Here is a 15,921-nt window from a genome sequence, read left to right on the forward strand (position 1 = left end):
ACCAGAAATATGGATTCCCAGGCCATCCAGCGTATCGGCAGGGGCACAGCGCCGTCGACTTTGTAATAATCGCATGCGTACAACTCGTTGTCCGTACCGAAATCCGAGATTTTGATGTGATAAGCTTTGCCCACCAAGCAATTCCTGTAATCGAAATCATGGTATCGATGAATACAACGAATCGTCCCACTCCGTTCTATGAACATTTAACGGACGCCATTTAATTAACTTCGAGGCATCAACGACCGGGGCTTTTATCATTATTAATAATTTTCTAATTTTCTCTTCAATCGCCAATTTCATTTTGTCCATGAAATTACTATTCCGTTAAATTCTGTACGCTATTCGCCGACAGGAGGACGATCAACGACGCCATTTTTCGCCCGTGACTTTCGCTTTAACCGCAGTTTGCTCGTGCACAGGCTCAAAGGGAAGCTATAAGAGAATCTCGGACGATATAGGCACTGTTGGGAACGCTTTGAATATTGCGATAGGGAATTTTTTGCCTCCGGTTTTATACTAACTGTTGACAATCAGAAATCACAATTTGTCGTTTAGTTTGGAATTAGGCGTTTCTCAGATTTCTGTATGGCGAATTTTGGGTAAAGATTCTTAAAACTTTATATCTAAAACTTGTATTCGATGTTCGGAGGTATAATTTGTCGAGATCAGGCCACGCGTATGCTACCCTCTTTCACAGAACGCATACTTTGGGATTATTCTAGGCTCGGGCCGCAGACATGCGAATCAGTTTTGACTCGGGCAGCCGGAGAATCCCCGAATACTTTTCCGACCGATTCATTGCGAATGAAAAAGGCAGGATCGAATCGATCTCTCGTCGGTATGTGGGGTGCATAGCGCGGCCGCCAATCTGCATACGCGTACGCATTCTGTGCATGGCAGCCGACCGGAAGCAGGAATGGCTGCCTGCGGGCTGCATTTGCACGTACGTGTGGATGAGCTACGTTTCCTGTACAAGCACACGCAACTGTACAATTGAACGTAGCGTTGCGGCAAACTTTACCGGCAACGGGGTTGGATCGCTGAATGATCATTGTGGATCGTTATGAGGCGGGATAAGGTTCGTGGTCGACGGAGAATGCGGATCTAGATGCAGACGGTGACGTAACGCGTACGTGAACGGATTTATACACTCGCTATTGTACATTTCTAGGGCACAATTTAGTTTGGCGCGTTCTGAGCCCGAGCTGTGCTTAATTACGCTCTAATTCGTCCTAAAGATCTGGGTACTGCGCTCCTCGGCAACAGTTAAGGGATCGTATTTACGAGAAGCGAATGTATTGATTTCGACGAGAACCGTATGCACAGCGATTGAAAAATTCATAGTCCGTGACTATTAAAAATGAAGAAAGAAAACGACAAAGGGTTATTTACTCTCGTAGTGAATTTGGAGTTCCAAGACTAGACAGGATCTTAATAGAAGCGAATCGGTGATCGATGAATTGCTCGGTGGTCGAACGCGATCCGTATCCATTTCGTTGGTGCGAACGGGAGTAAATTTGTGTCTTCATAGAAGACACCCGTATACCACGAAATGTCTGTCTAGCAGCATTGGATTCTGGTTTCAGAAGGTGACTGCCTTTTGGTTTCAAAGACGAACTATAATTCTCACCGAGACAAACGAGCAACTGAACGGTGTTCGAGTATCCAGCGTTATCGAGTGAATAGAGTCAATTAATTTCGTCGGCGGAACAAAGCTCCAATTTGGAGGCAGAACCTAGGTAATTAGCCGCGCTTTATTGATCACTGTTATTGGCTATACCACGCTCTTGGAGTTCACCGACTACGACGGTGACCTGATCCACCGAAGTCCCGGGTCAGAACGTTAATGCAATAAGCAATGTTCACTCGGTGGATCTTATAGTCTTTGTACGCCTTGTAGGATATCGTCCTACGAGCAATTCTGCCTCTGCCAGTACGCATACACGACGCGAATCAACAGTATTTTTCGGCGAATAATTATAGATATATAATTATATATCTCTCATAAAATTCTTGCAATTTTTCTTGAGAAAAATTTGTTATCGCGTGTTTTTATTTCTGACTCCATTCCTTCCTACTCAGGTCGTTGATATAGGGTGATTGTCCTTAACTACATTGTGAATTTTGACATTCTACTTTTTCCAAGATGAAAACTTCTATTATTCGAAGTATTCCCTCGTCCAAATAGTCTTATCTCTTTATTAATAGAACGGAGGTTCAGTCGTATTCGAAAGGTACAATTCAGTCGGACAAAAGAATTCCGCCGGCGCGTAGACAGTGGAAGACATTTCCCCGAAGACAGAGAGTATCCATTTTCCCGTCATTTCCCCCGACAATCGAGAAGAGTCTCCTCTTATGGCTATTATCGATTCTCGTTGCGTTGGAGTGCGCCTTTGGTGATACTTTAACGTTAGAAGCGGCGTTAGGTCGAGCAAGGGGCTTCCCTTGGAGTCGTGGCGGCGTGTGATCGGTAGGACTTCGACCTCGCGATGCCTCGACGTTAGATCGAAAGGTAAGTACGGGGGGTCAGCTTGTCGTTGGGAACGGGCGCAGGGAAAGGTGAACGATCTTAGAAAGAAAAGGACGAGAGCAAAAGAAGAAAGGCCGTTGGGGAAAGTGGTGGGAGTCAGAGAAAGCCATTCTCTACATTTGTAATCGAAGTCGGAACAAAGGCAGTCCCGCTTACTCGGGGGTGGAGTGCCTACATTGAGTCTTCGTCGTTCTCCACGGTAGAGCTACACGCTCTTGCGGCGTGTGCGACCACTATCACTGTTTCTGGTAACACCACCACCACTGGTATCACCGCTATCGCCTCGACCACACCGAATACCGCTCTGGCTGCTACCTCCACCCGGTCCTTTCTATCGTCTTTCTCTCTACCCTTAAGTGTTTCACCCATACGCGCGTTCCTATATACTTTTATACCCGATCACACGCACGTTCCTCTCTCCTTCGCCAAGCTATTACGAACGCGCGCGTGTACCAAGCTCACACACACACACATACGATCGCTAGGAACCCTTCCGTTCGCTCTCGTTCGTTCTTCCTTCAACCGGGCCAATTGAATTGCATTACCGTTTGATCAGCAATCGATTCTTTCCTCTTTTCCACTCGGTCCGGCTCTGAGAATGACTTTATACGACGAGCACTCGCGAATAAAATAAGGTGCCGGGAGAAATTGGCTGGCGGGTGTTAGGATAAAAGTCCAGAGTTGCGGAGCCCCGACGACACATACGTGTATGTACTTTCGCCTCTTCGAATTGATTCCTTTCCCTTTGTGTCCCCAGATTTTCATCAGCCGAGCGTACCAAATAACAACCCTTTTGCGCCCTCGTATCACCCGATTCGGTCACGATAATGGGTCACTTCGCGTACGATTTACAGGAAGATGAGTTTTCGTTACAGAGTTCGAAAGCAAATTGTTTCCGTATACACTACGTGTCATAACTATAAAACCAAAAATTTTCAATTTTATATATATTCTTGTTGAAATTTAAAGAAACGAAATATACCATATTTTAGATTAGTAATCTATGTTCCCTTAAAAACAATTGAATTATATTTATTCCAGAAAACTGATTCGTTATTGTTTCATAACTATAAAACCAAGCATTCGAATGTTGTATCCTGTATATAAATATAAAAAATAATTTGAAAATACGTGAAATTGCACAAGAATAAATTAGCTTTCTGTACTTCTTCCTTTTTCATTATCTTCCAATTTCAAATATGGTACACTTTGCTTTTAATCATTTTAATAGCAACATATAAAACTTTAGGGTTATTTTATAGTTATGACACGCAGTGTATATCCTGCATAAGCTACCGGTGATGTATTTTAAACGAATATCCTAGTTATTAACAGAACAGATTTTTTCTCCCGGCTTATCGGAAACGAACGTAAATTTTCATTTTTACGTACCGTGTTATGCACGAAACGAATTGCATTTTCGAAACGGGATCACGCGCGCGCATTGCGGACATTTGCGTTCTTCTTTCGACTCGCATAGCCGCGAAGAATTTACGCGCCGTAGTAAAATTCCTGCAGAGACATATGTTTCACCGGAAATTGTCGGTTCGTCACGTCGACGCCTACCATCGAGTCGGACGTTAAGCGTCGGGCATTACATTTTGATTAAATTCCGGATCCGCTGTTGAAATTCTGATTCCTTTTGCAAGTGGATTCGCCGCGATCTCTGGTTCCATTGGGCGTCAACGGATCGTTCGACTTGTCGATGAGCCTCGTAAAAGCCGGGTTAAATGTTTTCGCGGACGCCTCTAATGACTCGTCGCGTAATTCTCGAAAATCGAACGAGCCTCGCGAGAATAGGATCCGCTCGCGCGTCACGAATTCGACACAGCGTTTCGCATCGAACAACAAACTAAAATTTGTAAACGCGATATCCATCTGTTATTCGGTCGAACAATTTCAGAGTATTCGACGAGTAAATTCTCTTTTTTCACAACTATACCTTTCTCATTAATATTCCGTGTGCTGCGTTCCATTTTTCCGTGGGTGCAAATATCACATACCGATGCAACATCAAATTTGCCAATTGTAATGCTATTTTTTTACCATTCGCGAGGTGTTTTCGGATGACTCGACAATCATTTTACAACAGTTATACCTACGTCGTCATAGTATTACCAAAATTGTGATATTAATTAGTCTTCGTATTTTAAATGGAAGACTATAAGCGAGAATATATTTTCATTAGGGAGACGTTACTTTAATGCTGTTTTAATTCAAGGTAACAATGTCTCAAGCAAAACAATATACGATGCACGTTATAAATCTGGTTTAAGTACGCAAGGAATAAAGTTTCATTTAGCGTTCTCTTTATTAGAGAAGGTAGAGCGAGCGTTTATTTAACCATTTTACGTAACATTTCGTTCTCTCTAATGTTTATTTGAAACATTTTTTAAGATTCTTACGAACACAGGTAGTTCTCGCTTCACAAATTCTCGTTTTTACGAATTTTATGTCTCGGTTTTACGAACGTTGTCCCGCCAAGCTGTACTTCTGTACGCGCGCGTTTATGTAGATTCAAATTTACGCTATGCAGTTACCACGCTAACGCTGTTAAGAGTAACTGCACAATAATGTTACGTGGTATTTTAAATTTACAGGTGGTTCTCATTTTACGAATTTCCGCCCTACAATAGAAAATCGGGTGGGAACAGCTTGTATTTGAACAAACCCAACAATCTACAAGAACCAGTCCTACGTTTAACCATAATTATAATCACTTTTCCGGAATAACTGGATTCCCTATTTTTAGTAATAATTGTGTATCTTTTTATAATAAACTATACTATAAATTAAATTTACAATAGCCAGACTGGTCCAAAATTTGCCAATTTCTGTGCTATTGTTTTCCCTGGGTGCATGATTGGTGAAAGGTATCGATAAATCGGGCGTGGTGTCGTAGATTCGAGAGATGGTGAGGATCGTGGCCCAATCATCGACTTAAATCGTCCTACAGGCATTTGGAAGCACGTGCAGTGTCGTAATAATACCACGCCAAGCGCACAGGAAGCGCATCCTGGTATTCTATTAAGATTTACGAGAGGTCGTTTGAGAGACACTGGTCAACCGGAAACTAGGTTCCACGTGCTGTAAGAGCACCGCGGTTAGAGTGAATATGTATGTGGAGCACACGTACACATACGTGAATCTATACTTCCCATCGATTCGACAGGATGGCCATTGCATTTCAATAACAGGAACGTGGATGGGTTTCGTTGCATACTGGCTGTATACGCTTTTGTTTGTGAAAGTCAAGGGTTCTTGGTCCTGAATATTGTACGCCTTACGTAGGATGTCAGAGTTCACCAGAGACCGTCAAACAATATGGTACTAAACTAATCTGTCAACAATATTTATATTTTTTTGTTCACAGGCAATCGATATCGAATGCAGTGTGAATATCTTTGAGTAAAATTCATTTTAAAACTGAATAAAGTAATTAAGCGTCGACAGAGGCAGGTTTTGTTTTAGAAATTGTTCAAATCGGATTTTTAATTGTAATTGCACGATATTTAAGAAAAATCACTGAAACAATAATCGTAAATCGAGCGACACGTTAAACGTATCAAAAGGAAATTGACCATTGTCGATATTAGATCGTTCCATAGAATTGGAAACGCCTTGCATTAACCAACGAAAATTCTCTTTCGGAGCGATATTCCGTGTACACTCTATAAAAGTTTATCGAATCTTCCTATCGAATTGAACGTTATTCTGGTCCAAACACTGCGAAAAGATTCGAGGCAAGACAATTTCGCGCAAGATAGGCAACTGTTAAGACTCACAGTGTCAGTTATACAGATTCTTCGAAGAAAGAAATCGAGATACTTTGTAGTTACGACAGACTGAAAAAATGCAGCTGTCTTTTTTGATAAAGTATTTTATCGTTTCACGGACACATATTATATTAATTTAATTAATACTTTGGATACTTGTTCTCAGTCTTAATTAAATACTGTAAGCGGTCAGGCTTTGTATTGAGGTAATAAAGACTTATTAAACATCGTCAGAATATAGGCGAAAGGTCTTCGAACTAAATTTGTGTAATAATTAGCAAAATGCTCAACCGCAACCTAAGAGTTTGTTCAATTAGACCGGTGATCGTATTAATTGAGCCACGTCTTAATTGTTATTTTCCAGGAAAATAAGCTACCGTTCTTGCTGTTTTCCGCTCGACGGATCACTAACGAATCGTTGATTTCCCATGAGGGGTTCTAGCTTCGTTTGTTTTGGGGCTTATGGAAATTCACCCTGGGAAAGCTATAATTTAATTTCAACCTAAGTGTACAGCAGAGGCGGTGGATACCGGACTTTCGACTTGTTTTAATGGCTGTTTATGACTTTCCAAACAACGTCACCTTTCTTCGTGAGATAGTTGCGATTTCATAACTTTGTTAATTGTTGGGAAGAACTATGCTGTATTCAGGCAATTAGAACATTTTGCCTTGGGTAACAAGTAAAATTAACGAATCGTTGGGAACACTTTTTACATAAATCATAGACTCACGTACAACAGAATTTAAAAAAGATTCATTATTCCCTTTCTGTATTTTCTTTTAAATTTCAATTTTTAAAAACATTACGCTGAAATTCGTACAATTAACAATGTTGCAGGAATTTACACCGAACTCTCTACTGTATGTGGTCGAAGAAAATAAAACTCGTAGTTTTCGTATCGTCAAGTACCTGCTTCTAATTTGTTATAAGCACCACTCTATCTTACAAACATGAAATTAATTACTTCCGTTGTATGTCAACGCGTTCTTTTCACAATTTGCTTGCCCTAGTTGTCTGCAATCAATACTGGTTCGACGGATACTCGATATTACAAGCATGAGGCAATATCAGATAAATTTTAAAAAATTCTCTATACTCTAACATCGCGTGACGAACTTTAAACGGTTCATCTTGAGAATAAAACAAATCAACATTTTTGTTACATTAATATTTTGTAAAATTGTTAATATTATAGGACTTTGAATCAAATTGTGTACGTACTCTCGCAGCGATTGTACGCCAAATTTTAAAACCATTCTTCTGGAAATGACATTTTCCAAGTAGGTGACACGATATCTCGGGAATCAATAAATCTATTGATTGGAAATTTGACATACATGTGAAGTATATGTCACAAAAAGATGCACTAATGACGTTTCTCGGTCAGTAGGATTCGTTTATAAGATGCAGGACAAATAATGTACAACTTACCTTACGATTACACGTTTTAAACCATTGTTGAAAGATGGAGTTAAAGAGATAATAATATAAATGGAGCGGGCGTAGAAAATTAAATGATTAAAATTTTGAATGTTCACTCGTTGGATTCGCTGTTTAGCTATAATCCGAAGAAGGATCGAACTACTTTTAGTATTCGTACTTGAATCCACCTATGAGGAGTGAAACCCTGGATTCGCTAGGTGCACGAGGCGGAGGTGATTAAAGGGCGACGTTTACACGTACATCCGAAACGCGTTAACGCGTTTGCCATTGCGCGAAGTCGAAACAACGTTTACGTATCTCTCGCAGAAGGACAAAACATCTGCACGGAGATGGCGACGACGACAGTTTGGTTGCGCGTAGCTAAGACGCGTTCATCCTCGTGGGAAAGAGAGAGATCCGTGCGGATACGTTCGCCCGGAACTTCTGCCGTACTCACCTAGTAGCTAGATCCCGGTGTACGAAGTTCAGATTCTCCAGGTACCGCATGCCCGACGCGATCTGAGCCGCCATGTAGATGAGACAGTTGAAACTGAAACGAGGAAACGGCGTGAGTCGTGGGAGGGCAAAGTTGCGCCGCGAGGCTGTAGCTTTTCGGGGCGTTGCGGAGGGGTTGGAAAGGGGTTGCCAGGGTCGTGGAAACGACGGAACGCGAAGGACCCGGTGTCTGCGCGAAGGCTACGTCGCTCACGATTAATAAACGCTTCAAACTCCGGTCTGAGAGAAACTTATTGGGTGTTAACTTCGCGACGCCTTGCCACAGCGGATGAAACTGAATCTCGGCTCACGGCAACGAAGCTGATGCTTCGTAGGGGAATTGCATTGAAATTCTCCGTGCAGCATGATTAATTTTCATGCGCTACTCGATACGAGACACCTGCAGCTTTGTGCCGTTAACGAGCCGAACGCAAAAAACGATGTCAAATCCGCGGAAATTCAGATTCCTTTCGTTAGACGCGATCTTGGTTCGCTGAGGGATCGAGTCACCGGATATGCAGAACGTATCGCGACACTGGGGGCCCATTTTAACGATGGGATCTGACCCTGTTTCCCAGTTACAGTCATTTTTGACCCACGATAAAATTCTTTGCGTCTGGGTTCTATGATAAACTTTCTCATCAAACTTTTATCTTTATCGATAATTGAAGTCTACGATTACCTGAGTGTTTTGACGCCGATCGGCATAGAATGGGCGTCCTCGGCAGTGATATGGGTCTTGAGAAATTGATTGAGATCTCCGTGTTCCAAGTACTCCATCACCAGACAGTAGGGCTCCTCGCGGCAACAGGCTCCCAGGACTCTGGCGATGTTGCGATCCTCCAGGGCTGCCAAAATTCTGACGTCGCGTTGGAAATCCAACCTTAACAGATTCGATCGCAATTACTTATTAATACGATCCGAGCAATTGAATTCGCCGTCTAGGGTATTTATGATAACCGTAACTTCACAGATTTTTTTAAATTCATATCGTTCACTCAGTACTCGAAACTTACGCTTACCGATATTGTCAAAAATTTGAAAACGATCAAGACAATCGAGACTTTCGAATTAGTTCGAATCTGTGACAAAACACACAATAAGATTCGAAGCTTCCCTATCGACATCCTATAAACAATTTGGTTTTGATTTCCAAAAAAACCATCGACATTCCTGTTGCTCTTCGCCATTTCCCTATTACACCATCTTTGTGAAAAAGAACAGTAGGTTACAGAAGGTTAAGAATCATTTCTTCGGAGGAATCTTCCCTCGATATCGGGGCCAACCGCGAAATTCGCGCTGGCTACCGGATACGATGCAACGGAATCGTATCCATTTCGCTAACAGCGCAAGAAGTAACGTAGGTCGCGATGCAAGACCATTCAGAGCGCATCGAAAGACCGTCCACTCCAAATGGCTGTCCCGAGCATAAAATTCATAGCGTAGGTTCGTACCGAATGTCCTGGTTTCTTCCGAAAGCGAGGACACGGTCCCCAGCAGCATGCCGCGTCGTTTATAGAGGAAACCCCACGGCGGTGAAACGTCCAGATATACCGGCGAAGACGATCGTTCTCGCGGCTATCAAGCTAGACATCAGAAAAAGGCCAGTTCGATTCCACGAATGGAATAGATTTGCATACAATGACCGGGGAGATAGGGTATCGAGAGTTCGGCGCGCTTCGTGGCGACGCGAAAGTGGAGACCAGAGGAGGGGAGGGAAGTTAACAGAGAGGAGGAGGAGGAGGAGGGACAGGGAGGGCCGAGCGAATCCGCCGAAGCAGATGACAAAGCTTCCTTCCGACGAAAATCGACGACGTCCATCGGATATCGTAGCAGTTTGGGCTTTTGTGAACGAGAAACTCCGTGTCGGGAGCAAAAGTGAAGTTTCGTCGGCGCGAATGAGTTATCTGATGTTTGCTGAAAGGGGATCGAAACGGCGCAAAAAGATGATTCGCTTCGAAGACTTTTAAGCCCCTGGCAGTTCGTAACTAATTCCGGCGATATCGCGCGAAGACGATTTGTTCCTTACTGAGGGTCGCGGAATGGATTTGTTCGTCATAAAAAAGCCTATTTTCCATATCAACGTTTGGTTTTAGTCACGGGTGAAATCCTTGTCTAGATTACAATTTCAAATAACGTGTCTCTTTGGGTATTTTCTATTTGGTTCTAGTCCATAATATTCCGTAGTAACTCGACTAGTGTTACACCTCCTTTAGTTGAATCAGTCCTGGCTCTTTTACACAAAGGTTGAAAGATTCAGAATTACCAGCCACTTTCCTATCATCGAGAGTGAACAACTTAGTCTTTGGTTCTCTTGAATCTTTTCTAGTTCGAGTCTACGATATTTCAGAAATCGCTAGACCCAAAGATAGCCGATGTCAAACATGACAAAATTTAGCGATCGTTTTCACGAATCTCGTGACCCGGTAAATATCGAAATTCCACCCGCAGCGTTTCCAAAAGGTAGAACGCGTTCGATTTATCACATAGAGCGATCGTTTCTGTTAATGTACTCCCGCTCGCCACGGTTTATCGTGATTTGTGTAAACATCGGTGTACCCGAAAGGCGCGCCTCACGCACCGTCATAAATAAAAACCGAAACGATCGGATCCGATCCGTAGCGTTTCCACGGTTCCTCGGCGTCTGCTCACGCAACAAGTCTCCCGCCGAGAGGATGACTTATCGCGCCCCTATCGTGACCGGAGGCCTGCTCCATTTCCCCACGTCCTTTTCCACCTCGTGCATCCACCGCGACCACGCGATCGGAGAGATCCTTCCAAGGAATAAAGACAAAGGCGCTCACGGTTCTTGTTAAGGGGTTAGACCACTATGCGAGTGGTAAAGAGGCAAAGTTTGTGAATCTTTTGCGTGAAAAAACTATCATAAAATTAATCATAAAATTAATTAAAGTTTTCTGGCACGTTTCAGAGACGAACAAAAGTCATAAATTTCTAGAAACGAATAAAGATAAACAGCGTTCAATCCAATATCTGCAATGTGAATTATACTATGCTGTTATACTTGGCGCAGAAAGTAATAAAAATTTGTGTGAATAGCTTCAATAAATTCATTAAAATAAATCGCTGTATCGCGTTTCTGCTCGTCATCTATTATTCGAATAAAATTTTGCCCCTTTCTGGCGCGTTCCCGATGAAAACATGGCGCGCGTTGGTGTATTCTTTGATCCCGCCGCGTTTACGCTACCGTCGACACTGGTCTTTTATGTTCTGTTCCGTTTATACTTTGTTTGTCATTGAAAATAGCGTAGTTTTTCTCGGCGGGTTTATTTAACTTTGACCCGCGCCGTTGAACAATGCCTGAAATTTTGCAGGTGCACCGTGGTATGATTCTATGATCGTATTATCAGCGCCCAGAGGGAAACGGCGGAGAAACTTTTCATTCCGTTAATTAAATTTTCAGTAACGTAATTCGAAAATTATCAGGTTTTAATTGAAATCGTGAATTCGCCGGTTTATCTCGACCGGTGGCCTGTTTTGTCCGTCAATATTGCGAGTCATCGGCGCGACAAACGTTTAACTAACCCAAATCGTATTGCTTTCGTTTCATTCGCGGCCAGACTTCGCGTTCCTCGGTTGCCTCATTTCGCGGCCGTGAATATTCATTGGAAAAATTAATTGCGTCGCTCGTATCCGCCGTAACGAAGATTGCGCTAATGAAATTGATGGAACGATAAGGGGGCACCGGGGCGCTCGAGAACGCGACCGATACGATAAGGCGAATTGAAACACGAATGGGGACCCTCGGTTAACGCGTCGACTTCACAACCATATTTGGCTGATGGGTTTATTTACCCGATTAAGAATAAATTTACCAAGTACTGCTACTGCTCGAGTAACGCGGATCCCTACATACTGAAGTCTGATCGTAATTTAACAAATATCGCGCTGGTTATTCGAACGATATCGTATTTCCATTCTTGTTGGAAAATCCTCGAAGACCGTCGGTCTCGCCCACGCAGCTCGAAGATGCCGCGACGTCGCTACGCACCAGAATTCGCAGTTTATGGGGAATCGATACACCGGGCCTCGGTAGTTTTGTTAACGGTCGCATTAAGCTATCACGCGAGAGTGCCATTACCAACTCGATCGTAAGTAAGCCCGAAGTAACGATCCTGCGTGGAAACGCGGCTTCTCGCGCGTATATACGCTCCTGGGAGAAGAGCAGTTTCCTTTACACGAAAGTACGTCGCGGTACGGACTAATCGAATCGGCCAAGTCGTTTGCTCTGCACGGGTATGCAAACGAAATGCCGGAACTTCGCGCGAAAATCTTACGGTTATTTCGCGAAACGGACACCGTCGGACGGTGCAATAGTCCATTTCCACCTTAACAATCTCCGTAGTTTTCTCGCGTCGACGTAAAATCCGATTCCCGGCGCGCGGTGTTTCCGTGTTACCTCGTTTGGAAAGTCTACGGAATGAAAATTTGGTGAATTTCGCGGAAATTTGGTGCAACGGAGCTTCCCAGTAGCAATGGGAAGGAAAAAAAAATGATATTACTTCGGTTCGGGAACTTGGGTCTTTCGTTTCCATGAGACATGCTGTTCATCGAGACTACGCGTGGGAGAACTTTCGCGATATATTGGGTCAAATTAAAAGTTTGAACTTTGCCTTTGGTATTCGCGATCCCCGAGCTATTTTTCAGCAATTCATTAGCCGTTAAAGATCCACTTATGCCGAATGGCCGGGACGAATCGCGCGATAAAAGTCGTGTTCCGCGTAACCGAACATTCTCTACGGCTGTAAAATGTTTATCGCCCACCATAGAGGAATAACGAGACGATAGAAGCGACGGTCATACGATCGAGCTGTAACAACGAAACGGAATGGAAATTCCGCGTGAACGATGGAAGGTGCACGCGTGGTATACTCACTTTTCCTTTTCGCTGGCTTCCGGCAGTAAAAATTTGACGGCGACGAGACGCTTGCCGACGGTGGTCGTCGTCCCGTATTCCGGGATCCCCTCCGCTTCCGCCACGTACACCTTTAATGGACATAATTTGTTTGCGTTACACGGGAATCGTTTCTAGGCGAACGAAAAAAAATTCGTTCCGCGCAATGCCCGGCACCGTTGGCCCGGCGCCCGGTTGCATTTATTACGGAATAAAAGACGAGGAACCAGCAGGCTCGTTAAAAGTCATAAATTCGTCTAACGAGAATGGATGATCCCCGAACGCGATTACTCGTTGCTCGCGAATTTATCGCGTAACTTTCGTACGGTACCAAACATTTTCGTTGGTCGCCGCGGTTAGTCGAACCGGAAGTCGAAGGATTAACACATCACCCACATATGGGTGACATGAATTTTCACTGAGGAGCTAAAAAAATTATTTCTCAAGATTAGACGCGCGATGCAGTAGCTCAAGTATCGACAATTTTTCGATCTAAAATCAGCGATCCCTTGATTTCTACGCGCAGTGCGTAAACGCAAGATAATAGATATTCGCTGTAGTCGATTCCAGGGTTAATTTTGCGTCGTGTACGCGGTCGACGGGTGGCACGCGTCCGTTTTCGAAGTCGCGAATCGCGCGTAGTTGCGGACGCAGCTCCGGGCTGACGCGGCCGAAACGCGAGCGGAGCGTCTCTCGGTCGATCATTAACGACGTACCGGCGCCCGAACAGGAAACAAAAGGGAATTATTAGCCGCTCTAACGCGTTCTAAACTGATTATCCTCGACGAGCCAGACGAGGCGCTATTGTGACGGGAAGAATAACAGGGTGGACACTTCGTTAATCGACGTATTGTTGCGCACTGCCGGCGGCGAATTGCCCGCGTACGGCCAACAAACGGATTGATTTCTCTGTCGTCGTTCACCGACGCGACGGCAAGGAGAGCTGTCGGGGTTACGTACGCTGTTCGACGCGAAATCGACGCCGCGACGCCACGATACCTCTCTGCCGTTTGTCGCGCGTTGTATCCTGCAGTTCGTTGCAATATCTGCCGTTTGTAATTCAACCCTCGAGAGGGGGCCTCGTCGGTATTTGAGTACCCGACATTATGCGTCAGCGCGGTAAAGCGACACTTGAGGTGCAGGAAGTGTATCATGATAACGTTACGCAATTTGTATGGAGAAGCATTGGTTTGTTGTTACGTTAGCGCGATGATGATACGAACATGGAACATTCGGGAGTAAAAGTAATCGATTCTGGGCCAAACACGGTATTGGTAGTACTCTACTTCGGACACTGATGGTGACAACGCTTTCTAAGATCTCCCTTGCATAAATATTTATAGAAATGAGTGGTTTCGGTGTTCTAGGGAGATAAGAATGCAAAAGTAACGCATGGTAATCCGTCGTCAAAGTGGACGTGACGAATCGTCGGTCGCGCCCATCGTACTGGCGTGTCTAATTTAAAATAGATATGTGCCCGGACATAATAACGATGTCGTTACCGTTCCAAAGGCCCCTTCGGCAAGTTTCGAGAGCATGCGGAGGCGATGCCGTGGGAAGAGTGGGACGCTCGTCTGCTCCAGACGTCTCTTCAGGGCTGAAAGTACCTCCTGTTGAGTCGGCGACTGAAACAGGAAAGAACAATGCATCGTTCGTGGTATCTGCCGATAATCAACGATCTATGATCACGCTAACCGCGCCAAGACCTATTAAAGGGCTCGCGGAGGGTGGACGATGGATGAATTATTCCCTAGATCTCCGTGACCGTAAATTCCTCGTGATACATTACACGATCCCGACAGGCTAACAATAATTTAAGTGACGAGATTGCTGCTATAAATTCCGACCAATTTCTCCTGGCAAAGGCTCTACTTCGTCATCGACTTTGTCGTTCGACACCCTCCAGGCTTCCCGGGACGTCGGAAATACACTCCGGCTACGAACCTTTGTTACCCGAACGGATACTCTAATCGGAACACCCTACTATTCGCAGGTTCCATTACTTGAACGTAACATGTTCTTGTCAAATATTTCTCCTTGTCGAAACTTTCTCTTATAACTGTTAAAACTGTTTCTGATCATTGCGGTAAACAGTGTTGCCTCGCTTCTTGCATCAGTCTGCGTCAGGGGTACTTGTTAAAAACTGTTACGAAATCGAAGTAATGTTATAATTGTTATAGAACTGGCGTTTTTCGATTACGATTCGGTTTTATGTAGGTAATGGGTAGATCGTAATAAACATTAACAATTTCGTCGTTTATGACAAGCTTTACGAGCACGTCGAGCATGAATAATGGAGGCTATAACGTGCAAAGTCGATCATCCCGCGGAACGATACTCGATTGTCCCTGCGCGTTCGATTGTTCCGCAACTTTCACTGTTGTCGAATGGGTATGAAATAAAAAAAACGCGTAGAGGTCACCGAAAGGACCAATCGAACGTGACGGGTATAACTTTGGACGTCGGGACGATTGTAAAGGTTACGCGACAACCCTGCCGCGTTAAACGGAGGACGATCGTTTCGGTCTAATGACGGATCACGCCGGGGGACAATGATTGGCGTCGCTACGATGCGTCAAGGCCAGGCCCGACGCACCCGCACGAAATGTTTTGACTGTTTCGAGTGGCGGCGTCGGGTGTCAATCACGCGCAGACATCCCGACGTAGACGTCCACTTTCGGGGCATTGTGCTCGAATCAATCTGGCTCCGCGTCCCGGAAATCGCGCAACCGATTCGAAATCCCTTCCATCCGGTAGATACGCGCGCGTCTTCGTGCCAAGA

At 44.3% G+C, this 15,921-nt stretch overlaps 1 protein-coding gene across 3 annotated transcripts in view; it reads right to left on the bottom strand.

The window, feature by feature from the left end:
* The window catches only part of LOC143342399 (discoidin domain-containing receptor 2), a 192,359-nt gene that overhangs the window by 8,473 nt on the left and 167,965 nt on the right, over nt 1–15,921 (bottom strand). For all 3 annotated transcript variants that reach the window (XM_076766227.1, XM_076766225.1, XM_076766226.1), the window contains exons 12-16: nt 14,642–14,764; nt 13,122–13,231; nt 8,910–9,110; nt 8,190–8,282; nt 3–144 (exon numbers count right to left, since the gene is read on the bottom strand). In XM_076766227.1, the coding sequence (XP_076622342.1) occupies nt 3–144; nt 8,190–8,282; nt 8,910–9,110; nt 13,122–13,231; nt 14,642–14,764 (669 nt within the window). The remainder of the gene's footprint in view (nt 1–2; nt 145–8,189; nt 8,283–8,909; nt 9,111–13,121; nt 13,232–14,641; nt 14,765–15,921) is intronic.

Source organism: Colletes latitarsis, chromosome 6 (genome assembly GCF_051014445.1).
Source record: "Colletes latitarsis isolate SP2378_abdomen chromosome 6, iyColLati1, whole genome shotgun sequence".
In the NCBI taxonomy this organism is placed as follows: Eukaryota; Metazoa; Arthropoda; class Insecta; order Hymenoptera; family Colletidae; genus Colletes; species Colletes latitarsis.